This window comes from Callospermophilus lateralis, chromosome X, assembly GCF_048772815.1.
Source record: "Callospermophilus lateralis isolate mCalLat2 chromosome X, mCalLat2.hap1, whole genome shotgun sequence".
Taxonomy (NCBI): Eukaryota; Metazoa; Chordata; class Mammalia; order Rodentia; family Sciuridae; genus Callospermophilus; species Callospermophilus lateralis.
In genome coordinates, this window is record NC_135325.1 from 4,841,479 (window position 1) to 4,864,798 (window position 23,320).

A 23,320-nucleotide genomic window follows, 5' to 3' on the forward strand; every position below is an offset into this window, starting at 1 on the left:
TTGGACTGTTTCACTGAGAATCCCCCTTTCAGATTGATTTCAGTCACTTTGGGGGTCTCTCCTCTTGGGTTGGTCATATTTCCCTTACAGAAAACCATTTTGAGTAAAGGCCTGACTGCCAGCATTGTGGTCACACATAGAGGGCTAAGGGCTGAGGTTCTTAACATTTAGTATGCATCTGTTTACTTAATTTACCTGTTCTCAGTTTAGTATCATGTCCTTGTGGATGCCAGGTATCCTCCAGTCCAGCTGCACTCTATTTCACCCTAGTCAGAAAATTAATAACCTATCATTTCCCTGAGCTCAGGAGCGGCATTCACCCTACAACAGGGTATGTGTGTGGGAGGGGATCTGGGATCAAACTGTTTCTTAATCAGATTTCAGATTGAACCTCATTTTAGCATTCCTCCCATTTATACAAGTACAAGGGACACCAATTTCTGAGCTTTTGGGGAACTCAGCTTTCCCTATTATTGGCTTAAATTCCTATTTGTATTTTCAGATCTGCCAAACCATTTACAACTCATCCACCTACTTTTCAGCTTTCAGAATGTTGTTTCTGTCAACCTTCCTATTCACCAGGTCTTTGTAGGTTTATGCTCTTATAAAATCCCTTTCCTCTTGGGGAGTGTTTACTCAGTGCATTGAAAGATAGCAAAAGTTGATGAATGCTTTTATGCAGACTATTTTTATGGACTATTCAGAGTCCATGCCATTGAGATATACCATGAAAATAAGTAGAATCCTTCCATAAATGTAACATGACTTATATTTGAATTGCTGAGAATTGGGCTGGGGTCATTGCTCAATGGCAGAATATTTGCCTAGTATTCACAAGGTGCTGGGTTCTATCCCAGCACTGCAAGAAAAAGAAAAAAAAAACTGTTCTCAACTATTTCTGAGAACTGAAATTTAAATCATGGTTACTCCTTAGCTTCATTGGGTTGCATACGTACACAATGACAAAAAAAAAAGGTGAGGCCAGCTAATTCCAACAACCCATTCAACAGAGTCCTTTACTATAAAGGCTCAAAAAACAGTCTATTTCATAGTAATTGGTAACACTTGATAAACTAAGGAATATTTTTCACCAAGGAATTGGCTAGCTTTTACAATAAAGGACCAAGTGCATATTTTAGGCAGTGCAGGATATATGATCTCTGTCATAAACTGTTCAACCCTGATGTTGCAGAGCAAAAGTGGCCATAGACAATATATCAACAAATGAGCATGACTGTGTTCCAATAACACATGATTTACAAAAACAGGGAGTGGGCCAAAATTGGCCAGTGGGATTGCTTTCAAACAATATCAGTGGTAAGATAACAAAAGGCAGACTTTTTTTAAACTGAGCTATTAGAAGAGTCAAATAACAGAATATTTTTGGATAGTTGTCATTTCTTAACATTTTTTAAGGAGAATACATCTTTCCTTAAGTTCCTATCTAGAGTTACAACATCTGAATAATTCAGATATGCTATGATCTAGCTGAGTTTAAACAATATGAATTGTATAAAATTACTCTTGACTTTCCTTTTAGAGGGATTTTTACTTACTGGTCACAAAATCAATGCAATCATTAATTATTCATTAAGTAATTATTTATTAGGCACCTACTATAAACAAAGCATTGTTATCACACTGAGGATTAAGAGTAAATTAGCTCTTGTTGACCAAATTACCAGATCCATTGAATTCACAATTTGTGGGGGAGGGGGGCACCAGGGATTGAACTCAGGGACACTCAACCACAGAACCACATCCCAAGCCCAATTTTGTATTTTATTTAGAGACAGAGTCTCACTGAGTTACCTAGCACCTTTTTTTTTTTTTTTTTTTTGCTGAGGCTGACTTTGAACTTGTGATCCTCCTGCCTTAGGCTCCCAAGCCGCTGGAATTACAGGCATATGCCCTTGTGCCCAGCTAAAGTGTATTTTTTTGTGTCATCTCTCATCAAATGCCTCAGATAGTATTTTAATCTTCATCCAACTCTGATCATTTGCTGCCCAATCTGTTTTAACCTCCAAAAGGCTTCCACATACTATTTTGGTAACAGGTTTATGATCTGTGCTATCTTATTAATATAGTCTCTGGTCTAGTGGCTTAAATAATCAGGGGCATCATGCATCACTGGCATTTACTGTTTGCTTTAAGACTTCTCTCATATTTTTATTTTGCAACAAGTTGAAAATTTTCAGCTCACATTCCAGGGCTATTAGTATGACAAATGTTCCTTTACAATGCCTAGTGGACTCTAATAAGCAATAAGCCAGTTGTCCTATTTCCCCCCTCAGGGACCAGCCCTAACCTGATCCAGCCTCAGGGATCCAAGAGCAGATCACTGTGATTTGGGGAAATTGGGGAAGAAGAAAGGGGAGAGTACTAACAGTGCCAAGCCAGATGGTATATAGTTTAGCCTAGACAAGGCTCCCTATAGTATCTGCATCTAAATGACAATTAACTGTTCCCTTTGGCAGCACATATACTAAAATTGAAATGATACAGAGAAAATTAGCATGACCCCTGTGCTAGGATGGCAGGCAAATTTGTGAAGCATTCCATAATTTTTTAAACAAATACAAAAGAATCAGTGTAATCCCTTGCATTTTATCAGAACATAGTGGAATGAAATTAAAAATCAACAAGAAAAATTATAGAAACGACATAAACACATGGAGACTGAACAATATTTTTTTGAATGAGGACTGGATCATAGAAGAAATGCAAGGAGAAATTTTAAAATTCCTAGAATCAAATGAGAATACTGATATAATATACAAACATCTGGGATATTATGAAGGCAGTTTGAAGAAGAAAGTTCATAGCATTAAATGCCCTAGAAAAGCAGGAACAAATTTCAAAACCAGTAGAAGATAGGAAACAATTAAGATCATAGCAGAAATTAATGGAAATGAGAATAAAAAATAAAGGATTAATGTAATAAAGAGTTGATTCTTTGAAAAGATAAACAAAATTGATAAATCCTTAGCCAAAGTAACCATACGAAAGAGAAAGAAGACCTAAATCAACAACAAAATTAGAGATAAAAGAGGAAATACCCTTAAAGACATTCCTGAAATCCACAGGTTTATTAGGGACTATTTTGAAAACTTATATTCCAATAATTTGGAAATTCTAGAAGACAGCTACAAATTTCTAGACACATATGACCTATCCGAATTGGACCAAAAAGATATAGGAAACCTAAACAGATCAATATCAAGCAATAAAATTGAAATAATAATAAAAGGCTTCCAAATAAGAAAAATAAAAGGTCAGATGAATTCTCAGTTGAGTTCTTTTTAAATTTTTTATTTGTTTTAATTAGTTATATATAACAGTAGAATGCATTTATGCACTTTGATTAAAAGAATAAAAAGTCAGCAAATAAATGAGCTAACATTACATATCAAAGCCTTAGAAAAAGAACAAATCAATATTAAAAGCAGTAGAAGACAAGAAATAATTAAAATTAGAGCTGGAATCAATGAAATCAAATTTTAAAAATTGACAAAACAAAAAGTTGGTTCTTTGAAAAAATAAGTAATATAGATAAACCCCTGGCTATGCTAATGAAGAGAAAAAGAAACAAAATTCATATTACTAAAATACAAGATGAAGAAGGAAATATCACAACAGACATGTCTGAAATACAGAAGATAATCAAAAACTATTTTGAACATTTATACTCTGATAAAATAGAAAATATCAAAGACATTTACAAATTTGTAGAGATATATGACCTACCCAAACTAAATGAGGAGGTCATATACAATTTAAACATATCAATTTTAAGTAATGAAATAGAAAACGCTATCAAAAGCCTACAAACCAAGACAAGCCTAGGATCAGATGGATTCTCGGCCAAGTTCTACAAGACTTTCAAAGAAAAATTAACACCAATACTCCTTAAAGTATTCCATGAAATAGAAAAGGAGGGAACCCTTCCTAACTCATTCTATGAGGCTAAGATCACCCTGAGACCAAAACCAGACAAAGACCCATCAAGGAAAGAAGACTTTCAACCAATATCCCTGATGGACATAGATGCAAAAATTCTCAATAAAATTCTGTAGTGCACCATGATCAAGTGGGGTTCATCCCAGAGATGCAGGATTGGTTCAACATATGGAAATCAATAAACATAATTCATCATATTAATAGATTTAAAAACAAGAATCATATAATCATCTCACTTGAGTTCTACCAGAGCTAATGCCAAACCTCCTCAAATTATTTCACAAAATAGAAAAGGAGGGAATACTCCCAAATTTATTCTATGAAGCCAGTATCAACCTGAGATCAAAACTAGATACTCTGTTGTGGCTTGGACATGATGTGCCCCCCGCCAAAAGCTCATGTGACAGTGCAAGAAAGTTTAAAGGCAAAATGATTGAGTTATAAGAAATTTTAATCAGTGCATTAATCCCTTCATAGGGATTCACTGGGTGGTAAGTGCAGGCAGGTAGGGTGTGGTTGTAATAGGTGGGTCATTAAGGCCTTGCCTTTGGGATATATATTTTGTCCACTTTCCTCCACCACACCCTTTTGTCATGATGTGCTGCCTCACCTAGGGCTCAGAGCAATAGATTCAGCCATCTATGGTCTGAGACCTCTGAAACTGTGAGCCCCCCAAATAAACTCCTCTAATTGTTCTTGTCAGGTCTTTTGGTCACAGCAGTGAAAAAGCTGACTAAAACAGACTCATAAAGGAAAATAAAACTATGGACCAATACCCATGATGAATACAGACATAAAAATCTTTAATAAAATATTAGCAATCCACCAAGCACTGCAGCACATGCCTATAATCCCAGTTGCTCAGGTGGCTGAGGCAGGAGGATGGTGAGTTCAAAGCCAGCCTCAGCTACTTAGTGAGGTCCTAAGCAACTCAGTGAGGCCCTGTCTCTAATTTTTAAAATATAAAAAAAAATTTAGCAACCTACCTCCAAAAGCACATTAAGAAGGTTATGCACCATGATCAAGTTGGTTTTATCCAAGAGATGCAAGGTTGGATTGACATACCCAAATCAATAAATGTAATTCATCACATAAATAGAATTAATGAGAAAAATTGCATGATCATCCTAATGGATGCAGAAAAAGCCATTGGTAAAATCCAACACCTGTTCATGTTAAAAATGCTGAAGAACCTAGGGATAGGAAGAACTTACCCAACATCATAAAGGCTATATACAACAAACCCAAAGCCAACATCATACTGAATGAAGACAAACTGAAAGCATTTCTTCTAGAATCAGGAACAAGACAAGGATGTCCACTCTCACCACTTCTATTCAATACAGGTCTCAAAACTCTAGCCACAGCAAACAGGCAAGAGAAGGAAATCAAAGGGATACAAATAGGAAAAGAAGTAGTCAAACTATCTGTTTGCTGATGACATGATTTTATATGTAGAACCAAAAAATTCTACCAAAGTCTTGTAGAGCTGATAAATAACTTTATCAAAGCATCAGGATAAAAGATCAACATACAAAAATCAATAGCTTTCCGATAATTCAATAATGAGTCTGCTGAAAAGAAATTAGGAAAGCAATTACATTCAAAATAGCCTCAAAAAATATCTGGGAATAAATCTAATAAAAGAGATGAAAGACCTCTACAATGATAATCATAGAATGCTAAATTAAGAAATTGAAGTATAACCTAGAAAATGGAGTGGCCATGTTCTTGGATAGACAGAAGTAATATTATCAAAATGGCTATATTGCCAGAAGCAAGCTGAAAATTTAACACAATCCCTATCAAAACACCAAATGACATTCTTCACAGAACTATAAAAACAGTCCTAAAATTCATATGGAAGAATTAAAGACCCGGAATAGCCAAATCAATTCTGAGCATCAAATTTAAAAAGCTTCTGCACAGCATAGGAAACAATTAAAAACATGAATAGAGAGCTTAGAGAATGAAAGAAAATCTCTACCAGCTGGTCTTTCAATAGGGTAATAATATCCAGAATACATAAAAAACTCAAAAAACTTAACACCAAAAAATCACAACCTAATAAATAAGTGGGTAAAAAAAAAATCTCAACAGACATTCCTCAAAAGAAGAGATACAAAAGGCCACCAAATATATAAAAAATATGTTCAACAACATTAGAGATCAGGAAAATGCAGATCATAATTACACTGGTATTTCATCTCACCCCAGTCAGAATGGCAATCATCAAGAATACAAATAATGGGCTGGGGTTATGGCTCAGTGGTAGAGCACTTGCCTAGCATGTGTGAGGCACTGGGTTCGAGCCTCAGCACCACATAAAGATAAATAAAAGCATTGTCCATCTACAACTAAAAAAATTTTAAAAAGATTTTTTTAAAGAATACAAATAACAATAGTTGCTGGCAAGGATTGGGGGGAAAGGTACACTTACATATTGTTGATAGAATTGCAAATTGCTACAACCACTTTGGAAAGCAGTATGGAGATTCCTCAAAAGACCACATATGGGACCAGGGTTGTGGCTCAGTGGTAGAGTGCTTGCCTAGCATGCATGAGGCACTGGGTTCAATCCTGGCACCACATAAAAATAAATAAAATATAGGTATTGTGTCCATCTACAACTTTAAAAAAAAAAGAAAAAAATACCATATATGGAACTATCATATAACCCAGTTTTCCCACTCCGATATTTATTCAAAAAGATAAAATTAGCCTGTATGCACACCAATGTTTATAGCAGCACAATTTATAATAGGCAAATTATAAAAACAGCCTAGGTGCCCTCCACAAACAAATGGATAAATAAAATGTAGTATATATACATAGTGGAGTTTTATTCAGCCATAAAAAAATGAAATTATGTCATTTGCTGATAAATGGATGGAACTGAAGAACATAATGCTACAATGAATCCTGAATACATATATGTATATTTATGTGTTATAAATAAATAAACATATATATAATGCATCAACTAAAATAATAATAATGATAATAGAAGGGAGATCAGTAGAGCAGAGTGAGTGGATCAGGGGAGGGAGGAGAGGAAGGAAAGGGGAGGAACTTGGAATGAGATGGATCAGATTCTGTTATATGCACATACAAATATGACATAATGAATCCCAATACTATGTATAATTATAATGCACCAAAAATGTAGATTAAAAATAATAAGTGGCAATTAGAAAACTGGAGCCACTTAAAGCTAAAACATGGTTTTAGTTGGTTTTAGCACTGATCCAGGGATTCAGTATAAGCCAAAACTTGTTAGTGGTCTCATACTCCTGGGATTTGCCAATGGTTCTGCTTCTTTTCTTTGGGATAATCCCTTAACTTGCAATGTATGTTGTAGTGTTCGACATACTTTTTCAATAATGGTAACTGAAGTGAAGTGATGAATTCTGAGATGTAAGAAGGTGATATTGTCATCTACATTTAACAGATGAGGAAACTGAGGCTCCATGAGGTTGTTCAGTTTCACAATGGGATTAAGTGGAAGAGTCTGTAGTTAATTTAGGTCTTGCTAGGCGTAGTGGTGCAGGCTTGTAATCTTTGTGACTTGAGAGGCTAAAGCGAGAGAATAGCAAGTTCAAGGTCAGTCTCAGCAACTCAGGCTGTAAACAAACTAGCAAAACCCTATCTTTAAAAAAAATAAAAGGGCTGGGGATGTGGCTCAGTGGTTAAGCACCCCTGAGTTCAATCTCCAGTACCAAAACAAACAAGCAAACTTAGGTTTTTTTTTCTCCTTGTCAGAGATTCTGCCTTTTTTTTTTTAAATCAATCAAGGACAAGAGTGACTCTTCTGCATAGTGTTCCCTGGGTTATCTCCTCCCCCAGCTCTCATGGGAACTTAACCAAATATCGTAGAGAGGAAGGAAATGGTAGAAACTGAAGGAAACATTGAACACTATCCCCAGGGAGGCAGATTTGAGATTTGAGTCTCCCACATCCACATGTGGCCCCTGTGAATAAACTCTCTGTTGCAGAACTACTTGGTCCAGTGATTGGCACACTGTGTAGTAGGCCTGGGACGGTAACCGACCCATGGCTAGATGCAGATCAGCTCATGTGTTTAGGGCAGAGACTGAGGATTAAAGACAGGAGGTATCAGAGGCCCTGTATCTAAAGCTACAGCCCACAGAGAACTTCAAGGAACAAAGGGAGAATTCAGGAACGGTTCAAGAACCTTGACCAAGGAAGGCAGGGATTTAGGCCAGGATCCAGCAATGCCACTGTTTATCATTGTCTTTCTCTTTGGGATTTTCCTGCTCCAGGGTGGTCTGGCATGAGAAATTTGGGTTGCACAAATTTAATCTGGACAGTTTCCAAACATAATAGGGTTGCAGTGTAGTGGGGAGATAAATATAAACACAAGTATTTACACACTGTGTAAATGTTATAAGATTGTGTGTATGTATCTATCTATGCAAGATGCTATGGGGGATCAGTTTTTAAGTTAACAAGAGTTGAGATGTGAACAAGACTGAGAGCTGAGTAAGTACAGAAACTTGGAACCAGAGTCTTAGAAGGAGCGCAAATTCTTAAAATTATCAAGGGCATTGATGGGCTCCCTTTTTTCGTGTCAAGTCCAACTTCAATTTAATCTCAAAGCACAGGGCGATTCCCAGCTTTCCTTGGGCCACACTTGTTTAACTTTATTTAGAATCATAAACCTCTGAGAGCTATTCCTTGGTTTCCCAAAACTAAGGTGGACATTTGCTATATTCATGTCTCTCCCTGTCCCTCCCACTTCTGAATTTCTTTTGTTTTGTAAAACATTTTTAGCATAAAATATTGACTGGAAGCATATTTAAAACCACAAAATTTTAGTCAGGCATGGTGGAACATGCCTGTAATCCCAGCAACACAGGAGGGTGAAGCAGGAGGATTGCAAGATTGAAGCCAGCTTCAGCAACTTAGCAAGGCCCTAAGCAACTTAGCAACATCCTGTTTCAAAATAAAAAAATAAAAATGTCTGGGGATGTGGCTCAGTTGTTAGGTGTCCCTGGGTTCAATCCAGGTATCAAACCAAACCAAACAAAACAAAACACAAAATTCTATGGCTTGAATAATGGTGTTTATTTCCTTTAAATACCCTTAAATATGAAACATCAGACAGTAGTTCACTAAACTCAAAGACTACAAGCTGGTCAGGAATTAGAAATTCAGTGCTGATCATACAAATGAAATTCTGCATAAGAAAGAATCAGAATAATTCACAAGAGTTGCACTTAGCAAAGGACTCAGTCGCTGCAGTTTTCCTCATCTGCTCCGAGTAATCAATCACATGGTACCTGTCATTCCATGACAAGCAAACCTTTCTCATGCACCAAAACATGGGTTACTTAGGAGCCCTCTTCTCCATTCTTGGATGTGCAGAGGTATGTGCAGCTAGAAGCCATCTGTAAATGAACCAGGAAATTCTCAGCTGGTGTCAATGGAAGGCTGGTCTGGATTCACTGTGACACTATGTAAAATAGGGGAAAGACAGTGATAGCAATTTGGCAAAGCAGCATGATATTTAAAATGACAGGGATGGGGAACTGGAGCAAAGTTGAATCAAGGATTCTCTTGGCTGTGGAGTCCCTGGGCAGCTCTTTTCTCCTTTGGAAAGCGACAATGTTTTGCACATGCTGGTTTTCCACTTGCACATGTTCTGGTGTGAAAAGGGCACCAGTCCTCACAGCTGTAGCCAAAGAAAGTAAAGATGAGAATTTAGAATCAAGGATGGAGTTCAAAGGACTAACTCTGTTCTGATTTAATTACATTTTCAAAGGAAAATTTTTAGACCTGTGTTTAAAATGTCAATATAAAATCCTGAATGGTTTCCCACATATATTTGAAATTTACTAAGGCCCAGCGGATAACCTCTAACTGTTCTATTCATCAATAAATTTCTTGCTTACATAAATCCAGTGACATCCCCGTTATCAAAGAACAAACAAATACATTTGGACATATATAGTGAAAAAGAGGTCGAACGTCCCTTCCCCCAATGATTGTTTAAAACTTGTCCATTTAGTTTTTGCTTAAGAACTATCAACCTAGCAGGGCGCAATGGTGTATGCCTGTAATCCCAGCAGCTTGGGAGGCTGAGGCAGGAGGACTACAAGTTCAAAGCCAGCCTCAGCAATGGCGAGGCTCTAAGCAACTCAGTGAGACCCTGTCTCTAAATAAAATACAGAATATGGCTGGGGATGTGGCTCAGTAATCTAGTGCCCCTGAGTTCAATCCCCAGTACCCTCCCCTCCCCCCAAAAAAGAACTATCAACCCTTGATAACAAGCAGGATTTTCCTAATTTCACAATTTATCATCCCTCTGTGTACTTTTACTTAATCCTTAGTTGCCAAACCTCTGTCCTACTATCAAAAAGGAACTTGGGCATTGAGGAAAAAAATAGCTTAATATGGAATCCCATCAAATAAAAAATGGCATTTGCATTAAATGTTGCTAAGCCAGGTTAAAGCAAAATTTAAAAAAAAGTCATTGACCTGCAGGTGTCTGGGTGAAATATCTTGTGCTTCTGGCAGCAGCTCTCCAGGCTTTCTTTGCATTCAAAGCAACTGCAGTTTTCTGGGTGCTGGATGAGATTTCTGGGACACGGTGTTTTACAGACACACTCGCAACGATCTTCATCAAATTTCATGTGTGGTGCACAGAGAGCCGGTTCCTGGAGATGAGATTGATCTAAACAGAAACAAAGTCTTCCTTAGATAGCTGTGGCCTGCATAACGTGATCACCAAACTTTGTCACAGATTCTACATCATCCATAACTTGGATTCACCCAATCCCTTTTCCTATACATTTTTGTCTTTAATTTTTTTCACAAGGTGAAGGAAATTCATCTCTGATTTCATAGGACAACACAGAATTCTTGTCTTTCTTAGGTTTGTTTTTTTTTTTTTTAAAAAATACACATCACAAACTGAATATTTTTAAGATATATTTAAGGACTTTTAGATTGGTGGCTTGTTGAAAATGTAAGCTTCCACAATCAAGAATTAGTGATAAAGCCTGGGGCTGTAGCTCAGTGGCAGAGCACTTGCCTAGCATGTGTGAGGCATTGGGTTTGATCCTCAGCACCACATAAAAATAAATAAATACAATGAAGGATTGTATCCATCTACAACTAAAACAAAAAAAAAAATTTAAGAAATATACATCAGAACTTTCAGACCAAGCATGGCAACAATGATGTATTTCCTCAGCATAGATAACTACATTGGTATAAAAGATATACCAGTGACCATGAACTTTGATTTCATAGATGTTTGCTAGAAGACACACTCAGCCAAAAAGAAGGCTCTGAGAAGTCTCTGACACTTTCAGCTGACAGATACTTCCAGAAGATGTACAAAACCACTGGAGACCGCTACTTCATTTCCAAGTCTAATCAGCAAATTGAAATTCATTGCAAAAAAAAAAAGAAAGAGGCAGAAACTTTAGAAGAATGTAACCTTGTCACATTGGCATTCTTGAAGGTTTGGGAGGAAAATCCACGATTCTTCCCTAAATCTGCTTCTTTCCCAGGTTACCTTGTTTCAAAAATGGCAGCATCATTCTGGACTCACCGGCTATACTGAGTTTTACCACCATTTGCCAGAACTTGCTCATTGTTTTCATCATCACTGCCACTTCCATAATTCAGTCAGTGCCTTTTTTTTCTTGTGTAGATGGCTGTCATTCATCTCACCACCACAAGTTTTATCAAACACAAATCTAGCCACATCATTCCTCTGCTTTCAATGCCTTAAAAGTTCCTGTCTCAATAGAAGCCAATTTTCTCACCAGGAATATAAAACTCTCCATGAACTAGACCTTCATAACCTCCCAGACTTATCATTTGACATATACCCTGTGCTCCATCCATATCAAATTCCAGTTCTTCTTATTTCTCTGATATGCCAGAGTCTCTCAGGCATTTGTCATTGTTCTTACTCTGCTAATTCCCTGATATCTTTCCCAACATCTGCAAGTTTAGCTAAGTGCCCTGACCCTGTGCATATTTCCATTCTGTCCCCAGTCCTTCCTTACACTAATTACATTAGTCCGTTTATTTCTGTTTTTCCCATTAAGTAAAATATCATGGAGATTAGGGATCAGGTCTCATGGTTTTGGTCAAAACAAATAACAACAACAACAAAAAAATAATAATAGGCACTCAATAACACATCTGTTGGATTTATGTGGTGTAACAAAAAGGTCCTAAAGAACCTATGTAGCATTTCAAGATATTGATAAAACTAGATATTTGATCATTAATGACATACCAAAATAACAACCTCATGTTAATCAGTGTTGTGATTTTTACTTCTAATTGATGGTGTTTTAAAAATTATGTAAAGTGAGTGTCTGGGATGACTCCATTCAGAATTTTGTGAAGAGGAAAATGGTGCATTGTATAAGCCATAGGCCAATGAGGCAGATGTTACTTTGGGGTAAGATGTACTTGACTGATAACAGTGAAGTGCGGAAAAGATTTGCATTGATCACTAGGTGGCAGCAGATATGCACTCAGAACACTTGATCCAGGACCAACTCCATGCTTGGATAGGATGGCTTAGGGAAACACACACACACACACACACACACACACACTCGTAAGGTGTTTGTTGAACTTTAGCAAATTATGTGACATAAATAGTCTTTACATGGGACTGGGGTTGTGGCTCAGTGGTGGGGCGCTCGCCTAGCACTTGCGGAGCGTTGGGTGCGATTTTCAGCACCACATTAAAAAAAAGTGAAATAAAGGTATTATGTCCAACTACAACTAAAACAAAATATAAATAAATAAACAAATAAATAGATAAATAAATAAATAAATAGTCTTTACATCCTTAGAGGCAAGTTAAAAGGAATAGAAGCCAGCTGCAGGTGAACAGGGTGGAATAGCAACTAGTTGAGGCAGATACCCTGAAGTATTGTATATTGATTTCCATCCCTAGGGAGCTTGATGCTGGGTCACCAATGTGTTCTGTCCTCAGCCTTGTTCCATTTATCTTTTTTTTTTTTTTTTGCAATAAACTGATGGAATTTTTCAAAATTGAAATTGTGGCTTTTTGAGAAAGGAAGGGACACATTGTATATTTTACAATACAGAATCGATACCTTGTTTTTCTTTTAAGTTTAGAACAATGACCTGAATCTAACAATATAAAATTAAATTGCGCTTGGATTTACTAACTCAATTGCACTTGTCTGGCGGGAAGAAGAGTCATTGCAGAAAATACAAATAGACTTAACAGCCACTTATGTGAAAAAGATGTTTGGTGCTGGGTGTAGTGGCACACACCTGTTATCCCAACGGCTCGGGAGGTTGAAATAGAGAATCGGGAGTTCAAAATCAGCCTCAGCAAAAGAGAGGCGCTAAGCAATCCAGTGAGACCCTGTCTCTAAATAAAATCCAAAATAGAGCTGGGGATGTGGCTCAGTGGTCAAGTGCCCCTGAACACACACACACACACACACACACACACACACACACACACACACAGTTAGATCACTATATGTCATCATTTTGGTGGGACCACTGGAGAAATGAACATGAACTTAGCCTGCATAAGGGAGTTGTGAGAGATGAAAACTAGAAGTGATTGTGATCTCATCCACCTGTATCTTCACTTCCATCATTCCTATAACTTCACAAAAGGTCCCTTCCTTCCTTTCCTGCCCAAGTTAACTCATCCTCTTCTCGCTGTTGCTGATTTGATTTTGTTAAAATTCTAGCGGGTGCTGTCACTCCCCTGCTTGGACCATTTGGTGGTTTTCCTTTGACCTTAGCATCCCACTCAAGCTCTTCCAGCAGACATTCACAAGGTCCTTTCACACCACCCTTGTAAGCCTCCCCAGCTTTCTGTCTCACATCTGGCCAATACTCCCACTTCATACTGCATATCTTCAGCACCCTGGATGTGTGTGCTACGTTCTCTCACCTCCAGCCCCAAATGCCTATATCCCCCCTGCTCAGACCAGTTCTCTCCTTCCCCACTGTCTTTCCACCCTCAATGCTTGTGTACCCAATGAATCCTTCTCCAGGAATGACCTCCAGAAAAAAAAGAAGCTGCTTCACTAAGGTTAAGTCCCCTACTGTGGCAGACCATAACCATGACCAGTCTATCAGGGCCGTTCCTTCACCTGCCTATTTAAGACATCCCTGGCAAAGGGGTTCCAGCTTCAACTCCCTGTAGGATCGGTTGACATCTCTTAGCAATTGCATTGCCATCCATATATCTTCTCCCTTTAAGGCATTCATTGTACCTGCAAAAAAACCACCTGCCTGTAAAACTCTGTCTGGGAGGCAGAGTTGGGAAAACTGCGACTAGAACAGCCTCTGAGCTGTGTATATATATTGCTTCCCACAATAACTTTCTAACGCTATTAAAAAATGAGTCGCACAGAGAAAGAATCAGATTGGTTTGACATGGTTTTATAGGGTAAAAGCTGAACAAATGAGTTGATGCTGTAGAGCTGGGCTAATCACAAGATAGCTCTGGGCCATATGTGGCTGTTGAGCATGAAATGAAGGGTCTGAATTGAGAGGTGCTGAAAGTGTAACACACATATCAGATTTCAAAGGCTTAGCACAAGAAATGTAGGGTGTCTTGTTAATGTGTTTTCTATTGGCTGCATGTTAGAATAGTACTGTTTTGAATATATTGGATTAACTAATATATATTAAAATGAGTGGAACCTGTTTCTTTCTACCTCTTTAATATGAACGTAAAACTAAAGTTACTATGTGACTTTCATCGTATTCCATTGTACTGGAGACAGAGAAAGATTCAAGTTCAATATAGCAATAGGAATGTGGGCATTCCTTAGTGCTTTCTTGGTGGGTGCTGAGTTTCCCCATAACTGATGCATATTCTGGCAGAGGATGGCTGAACAGTTGGTGGGAAGGGTGTCAAGAACATTCCAGATCTGCATAGGCGTTTAAAGTACATGAACCCTAAGTTTACCTCACACCCTAGGTTGAGCTTTCATGAAAACATTTAGAAGGGATTCAAGAGATTGGACAATAGAAATTAAGTTGCTAGTTACAACTTCTTCTTAAATTCTTAGCATTTAGTCCTTAATATTCTTGCTTCTAGATCATAGTTTAAAACAAGCAAGATTTAAATTGTATGATTTCTTGTGATCCCCCCACCCCCCAGTGGAACCATGTCAAGCTCTCTGGGAAATAAATTTTAAAAGCATTTATTTTCAGTCGTATGTTCATCATCAAAAATCAGCATTACAGAATATGAGCAATGACAATAGCCTATCTCACTTTGTTCTCAGTTCGTCTCAGCACCATATCCATGTTTTGCTTTTATTTTGCTCTAGTTCCAAAAACATTTTCCCTTATTCCCCATTTTTTTAAATTATTTGGCATGTTTCTGCATGATGCAGTTGAAGGAAACCAAGCCCAAGATTACTTTATGTTCCTGTGAGACTTTCATACAAATGAATTAGTTAACTGTGGTTGACTAGTGTTTAGTTCTGAAGTAGTTGTCATTAAAATTTTGAATCCAGTGCTTTGGGATAGTGTAATCACTTTTGGCTTTTCTTTGAGATTAAAAAGCAGAGTGATGAATTGGTGGACTCACTCATTACATGACCACAACACAGAGGGCTCCGGAATCTGACTGCTTCTATCATTCTTGGCTATGTGACCACATAAAAACAAATAAATAAAATAAAAATATTTTGTTCATCTACAACTAAAAAAATTTTTTTAAAGAAATAATAATAAACGTGAAGATATATAAAATTATGACATTGCTGCGTCATAGTAAGTACTCAATAAAGTTCATTGCTACTGCTTTTATTTTTATAATTACTATTATTATGTCACTATTGCTGTCATTACCTTCTGTTCCAGCAAGTGGATTCTCTTCCGGTAAAACACATTTACATTTGTTGTTATCCCATTGCATATCCATAGGACAGAACTTCTTGGACTGGGGACAGCTAGGAAAAGAAAACAATAAACCAGATTTAAAAGTTTTCAAGAGTAATCATAATTTTGGAACATGAAATAAATTTCTGAGTCATGGAAAGTTAAGGGTTTTAAAATTTTAAGCGAGACGTGGTGGCGCACGCCTGTAATCCCAGCTACTCTAGAAACTGAGGCATAAAGATCCCAAGTTGGAGGCCAGCCTCAGCAACTTAGAGAGACTCTCAGCAACTTAGTGAGACTCTCAGCAACTTAGCAAGACCCTATCTCAAAATAAAAATAAAAAGGGGCTGAGAATACAGCTCAGTGGCAAAGTGCCCCAGATTCCATCCCCAGTATAGCAAAATAAATAAATAAATATTTTTTAAAATTTGTTGTTTTGTTTTTAATCTATTATACAGGAGTGTTTGAGACCTACTGTATTACATAGCATGGTGACTACAGTGAATAATGTACTATATATTTCAAAACTGCTAAGAGTAAATTTCAAATGTTTTCATCACCCAAAATAATTATGTGAGAAGAAGATTTTAAAGAGCTTAATTCATATTTATGAACTATATCTTATAACATAGTAATTCTACAATTATAAATATTCAGTTGGGAAACCTTTAGAAACCAAGCTGTAATTTAGAAACGTTATTAAACTCTTATAAAAGATGGTTGTTAAAACTATGCAAATTATAGCTGTCAACAGTTTATTTACCAAAAGCAAATATTGTTCTCACATAGCTTCTAAGAGAGAGGAACATTGACCAGGGCAGCAGAAACAGCTTGAGAATGAATGTTCCTTTTCCATGAGCTTTGTCTTCTGCTTGAAAGGCAGAAGGGGGCCCATGGCTCAGCATAAACTAGCATATAATCCCCAGCTCGCTCATTCACTCATTCTACTCACACAATATGTCCACTGTTTCACTTCTGCAGAATGTGTCTCACTTATTTCATCTTTCATTCAATGTTTTTGCAATTTTCCCTTCAATTCTCTATATTGAATCCTTTTTTTCCTCCAAAATCAATAATCCTTACCTTTGGTTTCAGAACATTTCAATGTCATAATTTGTTTTATAAAGAGTCACAAGGTTATTCTCAACAAATTCAAAGTCAAATGAACATTTTTGCCTGTATATTGGAAACTTGTTTCATTCACCAGTGTCTAAGTCAATTATCTTTAATTTGTTTTAACTTAAAAGAAAAATTTTCCATTTGGTAATCTTTGAGGGAAACATTAGAAAATTGGAAAACTCATATGCTGAAAGTTTTGCCACCTCCCAGTGACTCCAGAAATCCTTTTCATTTTTTCTTTTTCATTTCAGGACTTGAACATACAAATAGCGTGAAATGAATTTTATTTCATGCTTGTTTTGGAATGCTGGGACACATGCCAAATTTGAGGCTGTAGTAGTTTTATAACTGCATTAGACTTTACACATAGGAACAGAGAACTGACAAAAACCAAGGTGTCTACAAGTAGCCATGTTGAGTTCATAACCACCAGCCACGTTGGTTCTACCACATCTAACACCTAATAAAAAATACATTTGCCAAAATGTTACTATCAACAGATCTTAGTTTTAAGTTGAAAGATTAAAAAAAACTTTAAGAAAAAAATTATAATTCTGTAATTAATGAAGTATTCTCCATACACAGCTTTGGCAAAAGCACGAACAAGCATAATTAAGTACAAGAAAGTCTTACCGATCTTCTTCTGGGGTCTGAATGGATCTTCTGATAATTGAATATGGGTGGCGGGGGGCCGTTGGCAAGCACTTGCAACCTGTATGATTGGCAACTTTAACAGGCACTAATTCAGGCACTGATGTCAAAGGTACTGATATCTCAAAGAGCTATAGCAGAAAAAGATGATCATAATGTATAGATTATTTTATTTTATAGATTATTTTTATTTAAATTTATACAATCTGCATTTTTGCCTTTGTCATTTGTAGTGGTGACTTCAGCAAAGTTGTACATTAAGAGTGGAACTGAGAATGATAAGGGCTGGTACAATACTGGGCTGGGAGTCAGGAGACTGGATACTAATCCAACTTTATGAAGTGTCTTCATTTTTTTTTTCAAATCTCTTAACATTTTGGTGTCACTGTACCCTCATGAAATGGTACTATTAGTTCCTATACTTGCTTTAAATTTGAATATAAATTGTAAGAATTAAATGAGATTGAAATATGAAGATTATTCAAGAACTTGGTGGATTAAATCATTATTCAAACTACCTATCCCCTCATATACTATCTCTGTTGTAGAAATAGCTTCTTGTCTCTTGACTTTAGACTTGGCCATGTCACTTGCTTTGGCCAATGGAATGGTAGCAGACATGACACAAGTGCACACTGGAACTGTACATGCTTGGTGGGGCTTGTTTTCTCATGCTTATGCTTTTGGCATAAGAAGAATAAGATCTGGCAGGCTTGCTGGTCCGAGAGATGAGAGACACAGGAAGCACATCTGGGCTTACAATGCAGCTCAGAGTTAAGTCCAGCAGAGACCACCCTAAACCAAATGGACCTCAGATATACAAATGAGAATAACTCGTTATGTTCAAAGTCATTGAATTTCAGGGTGTTTGTTATACAGCAGTGTGAATTAATGGCTCACATAAGATCATAATGCCCCCCCAAATTCTTATAGCTCACATGTACATCATTATTTCTGTGTCTGTATGCCAGACTCTATTATAAGTACTTGTATATTACTTTATTTACCCCTTATTAAAATCATTATGGGGTAGGGTTTTATTATCCTTATCCTACAGATGAAGGAACAGATAGCCAAAAAGATTATATAATTTTCCAGAGTAGTTCTATGATGGGTGAATGAACTTGATTTTAATACACATCCATTCAATCACTGTCCCATGTTGTTCTTACTGTATACAGTATTCATTTATTTATTGTGTTTCTAATAGGTTGTTCACATAATTCATAACTTTAGGGTGAGAGGTAGTTATTTCAAACTATTAAAATGTTCACATATGCATGTTTGGAAAGAAAAATCTGCTGTACACTTACACTTAAGGACATTCTTTAATTATTTGTTGAGTACAACAGTCAAAATAAAGTGCTCCATCATCTATTAAGTGGAAACAATCCATTAAGGTTGTGTTTATTCTGACCTCTAACATGTAATGGAACTTGCATGAGACTAAGCAAGAGTGTTTTCAGAGTGTTTACTTTGCATAAGCTTCATCTTCTTGCACAATTTTCAGCTATGCTCTGAGGAATAACATAATCATGAACTAAGCCCTCTTTCATTATGCAAGCTTTGTTTTACTAAAAGCTGATGCTCAGCCATGCTTTATGTCATTTTTTTATAATTGTCAAATGGCAAAGATCAGATTTTCACAAGTTCCAAGATTCTGTAAAAGTATTTTGAAAAAGAAACTCTCCAGTTTCAATTCTATTTTAGAGGGTAGAAGGAACAAAATTATGATAAGTTAGCCTATTCACAGAACAAATAAGATAATTGCCTAACATGAATATATTTGATGCCTGTAGAATTTTATTGTACTACTTCTTTGCAAGATCATGAAAAAAGAGATTATATTGGCAACTGTGACAAATAAATATATTAACATGTGAGGAATTTACAACACAGGACAGAAGGAATGTAGTTTTATTTACAGCTTTTGAGTAATGTTTTCCTAAATTTGTTACTACGGTTCTCAAAGGCAACATTTACTCCATTTTACAACAATGTGGTAGCCACAGAAAATATCCTCATCTGCTGGACAAAGGGGATCTTATACAAAGGAGAGGGGGGGATATTTCTTTCATGGGGACTGCAGAAATTGATTTTCAGGTTCTTTTGTACTGGACATTCTCGCTTTGCCTGTCCCAGGTGCTTTACCATTTCTTCTGTCTTCCTTCAACCCTGTCTATGCCCTTCATTAAACTCTTGTCAGTCACTCCATTTGAGCAACACAGAACTAACACAAGATGATGCAGCTTCTGCTTTTAACATCCTGTTCAAGTAACTTCCAGATGATTTTCTGGTTCTTGACATTATAGCACAAGAAATGAGTTCAGGCTATGGAATCCCATAAATCTGAGTATGAAGCCAGGCGTGGTGGTATACGCCTGTAATTCCAGCAGTTTGGAAGGCTGAGGAAGGAGGATCATGAGTTCAAAGCCAGCCTCAGAAACAGTGGAGCATTTAAGTGACTCAGTGAGAACCAGTCTCTAAATAAAATATTAAAAAGGACTGGAGGACTGGGATTGTGGCTTAGTGGCAGAGTGCTTGTCTAGCACGTGTGAAGCATTGGGTTCGATTCTCAGCACCACATAAAAATAAATAAATAAAAATAAAGGTATAAAAAAAGGGCTGGGGACATGGTTCAGTGGTTAAACACACCTGGGTTCCATCCCTGGTACTATATATATATATATATATATATATGAATTCCATCTCTGACATTCATCAGCTGTGTAACTTTGGATAAGTAATTTATCTCTCTGAGCTTTGGTTTTTTCATCTATAAAACAGGATAAGAATCCAGGCATTGTGGTGCACGCCTGTGATCCCAGCAACTTGGGAGGCTGAGACAAAATGATTGCAAGTTCGAGACCAGCCTCTGCAATTTGAGACCCTGTCTCGAAATAAAAAATCTTTAAAAAGGGCTAGGGATGTAGCTCTGTGGTAAAATGTCCCTGGGTTAGATGCCCCCAATATCAAAAAAAAAAAAAAAAAGGATAAAATACCCTTTAATTTGTTTGGATTAAATGAGATTATTAAGCATGGTACTTGGCCACAAGGTCATCAATGGCTACCAATGAGACCTTCATCAGGGCATTGGAGAGGGCACACTTGCTAACGTCCCCATACCTGTTTGGAAACGTAAGAGGTGCTCGTGTTCATACAGATGAGGCTCTCTTCATTGCAGCAGCCACCACATCGGAACACATTCACGCAAGGGGGCTTGAAGAACGTGTTGGTACTCTTCCCCAGCTCATTGGCAACCTCCACGCATGTCTCTCTAGGGCTGCACTGGGTTCTTTGCCACTCCTCATCGATAACTGTAGAGAGAAAGCTCATTGGGGCCAGCAGATGAAATGACCCTGACATGCCAACACGTGCCAGGGTGCTGAGCATAGGCATTTTCGTAGCTTTTCTGCTTATTGTACTACATGGGAATTTTTTGTCAGTTTTTTAAGCAAAGATTATGAAAAAATATTAAACCCCTAATCTGTGTTCTTTCCCATTTATACTATACATTTCATAGAATATTTTATTTCCCTCTGGGGACATACACCGTGTCCCGTACATAATCCCACCGAACCCATCTGGGGAATCTGGCTAGTAAGTAAGTAAATGGAAGCATGTAAAAAATAACATGTTAATGTTATTTATCAAATGATTTACAGGATACAGTTGGATAGCATTTCTTATACTTGAAACCAGCTGTGGATAGGTTTTAGCAACGTTAAGAAGTATGTTTCTGTTGGTTGCTTCAGTAACTAACTATAGTGGGACTTAAACCTGGCAAGCACATGAATGGGCATTTAAGTGGAACTAATCTTTTCTAAAATCAAGAGTTTTCTAATTTGTAAATGCCCCTCACTGATGTTCACATAGTATGATGAAATAAACCCATTCATTTTAATGGAAGGAACAATCCTTTGGCCCGAGCTAATTTGAGGAAAACAAGAAAAAGAGAAACAAGCCTCTGGAAATAAAAAGAAAATTACATACTTTCTTGTAAAATAGTACTTGATTTTTTTCTCAGTTTATTTTTTAAGTAAGATTTTGACACTTGGACACTTAATGCTTCTAGTCTTTCTATGACTGCTTTTGGAGGAAAGATTCAATTTTATAATAAAGCTCTACAGTTTCCCATGCATTGAAGTGTAGACTTTATTGTATATTAAGGGTATGGTAAAAATTCTTGTTTCAAAACTGAGCTGGGCATGGTGGCACACACCATGTAATCCCAGTAATCCCAGTGGCTCAGGAGGCTGAGGCAGGAGGATCTCGAGTTCAAAGCCAGCCTCAGAAAAAATGAGGTGCTAAGTAACTCAGTGAGACCCTATCTCTAAATAAAATATAAAATAGGGTTGGGGATGTGGCTCAGTGGTTGAGTGCCCCTGAGTTCAATCCCTGGTACCCTCCCTAAAAAAAGCAAAACTGACCCCTAAGCCAGGTGTGGTGGTGCATGCCTATAATCCCAGTGATTTGGGAGGCTGGGGCAGGAGGATATATATACACACACACACACACATACATATGGCTAGGGGTGTGGCTCAGTGGCTGAGAGCCCTGAGTTCAATCCCTGGTACCAAAAACAAAAACAAAACAAAAAAACTGACCCTCAATGATGCCTACCTCTATTGTGGCCAGGCCTCATGTAATCCCCTCTCTTGTGTGTAGACAGGACCTAGTGACTCACTTCTTATAAAGAAAATACAGTAAGAGTGATGAGATGTCACATCCATGATTAAGTTTTAAAAGAATGCAGTCTGTATCTCTTGCTGGCACTCTCCTTCAATCTTTCTCTGCTTCCAGGTTTTCGTGAAGCAAGCTGCTATGTTGGAAAGATCCATGTGGCAAGAAACTAAGGAAGGCCTGTGGCCAACAGCCAGTAAAGTAACTGGGACCCTCAGTCCAAGAGCCTGTGAAGAATTGAGTCTTGCAAATAACTGCTGAATGAACTTGGAAGCACATCCTGCCCCAGTTGAACCCTGAAATGCCTGTAGTCCAAGCTGACATCTTGATTACAGCCTCCAGAGAGACTCTGAAGCAGAGAAACCCATCTAGTCCATGTCTGTATTTTGGATGCACAAAAACTGTGACATTAAAAATGTTTGTTTACTCGGGAAGTCAAGGGTCATATTTTTTCACTTATATGTGGAAGCTAGAGAGAAAAAAGGAAAAAAATGGAGGCCTCATGAAAATAAAAGGGAGAGAGCAGAGCAGAGGAAGGGGACCAGGAGAATACTAGGTAATGAAATTGACCAAAGTACGTGTGTGTGTGTGTGTGTGTGTTTGCATGTGGATGTGTCTGAACATATGACAACAAATCCCACTACTATGCATAATTATAATACACCAATACAATTTTTAAAAAATGTTTAAGCAGTTAAGTTTTGGGGTTATGTGTTAAGTAGTAATAGACAAACATGTCTCCAATTTTATCATATCTTTAAAACTCTGTATTGGTCTTTCCCCAGATCTTTCTGAATTATCCTATATGTAAACATATTTCCACTAGAAGGGTTAGAGAGGGCCTCTGCTTGAAGTATACAGGCATGAAATTACTGTTTGAAATCTGTCCCTAGTCTAAATTATTCCTTTAAACTATTCTTTCTATGTCCTTTTTCCATTTCTACTCCTTTATCCCAATTTTTGCTTCTTCAATTACTGAAAACACAAAATACAACATATCTGATGGGGGTGGTGG

At 37.3% G+C, this 23,320-nt stretch overlaps 1 protein-coding gene and 1 non-coding gene across 2 annotated transcripts in view; one reads left to right on the forward strand and one right to left on the reverse strand.

Annotated features, from left to right (window-relative positions):
- The first annotated feature begins 2,463 nt into the window (after positions 1-2,463).
- On the forward strand, positions 2,464-2,568 carry LOC143639627 (U6 spliceosomal RNA). The gene has a single exon (XR_013154770.1). It is a non-coding gene; the product is annotated as a U6 spliceosomal RNA (small nuclear RNA).
- A 6,504-nt stretch (positions 2,569-9,072) lies between these two features.
- Positions 9,073-23,320, reverse strand: part of Vegfd (vascular endothelial growth factor D) — a 33,561-nt gene continuing 19,313 nt past the window's right edge. The window contains exons 3-7 of the mRNA XM_077107253.1: positions 20,749-20,939; positions 17,605-17,753; positions 15,823-15,923; positions 10,462-10,657; positions 9,073-9,655 (exon numbers count right to left, since the gene is read on the reverse strand). Of these exons, the coding sequence (XP_076963368.1) occupies positions 9,529-9,655; positions 10,462-10,657; positions 15,823-15,923; positions 17,605-17,753; positions 20,749-20,939 (764 nt within the window). The 3' untranslated portion in view covers positions 9,073-9,528. The remainder of the gene's footprint in view (positions 9,656-10,461; positions 10,658-15,822; positions 15,924-17,604; positions 17,754-20,748; positions 20,940-23,320) is intronic.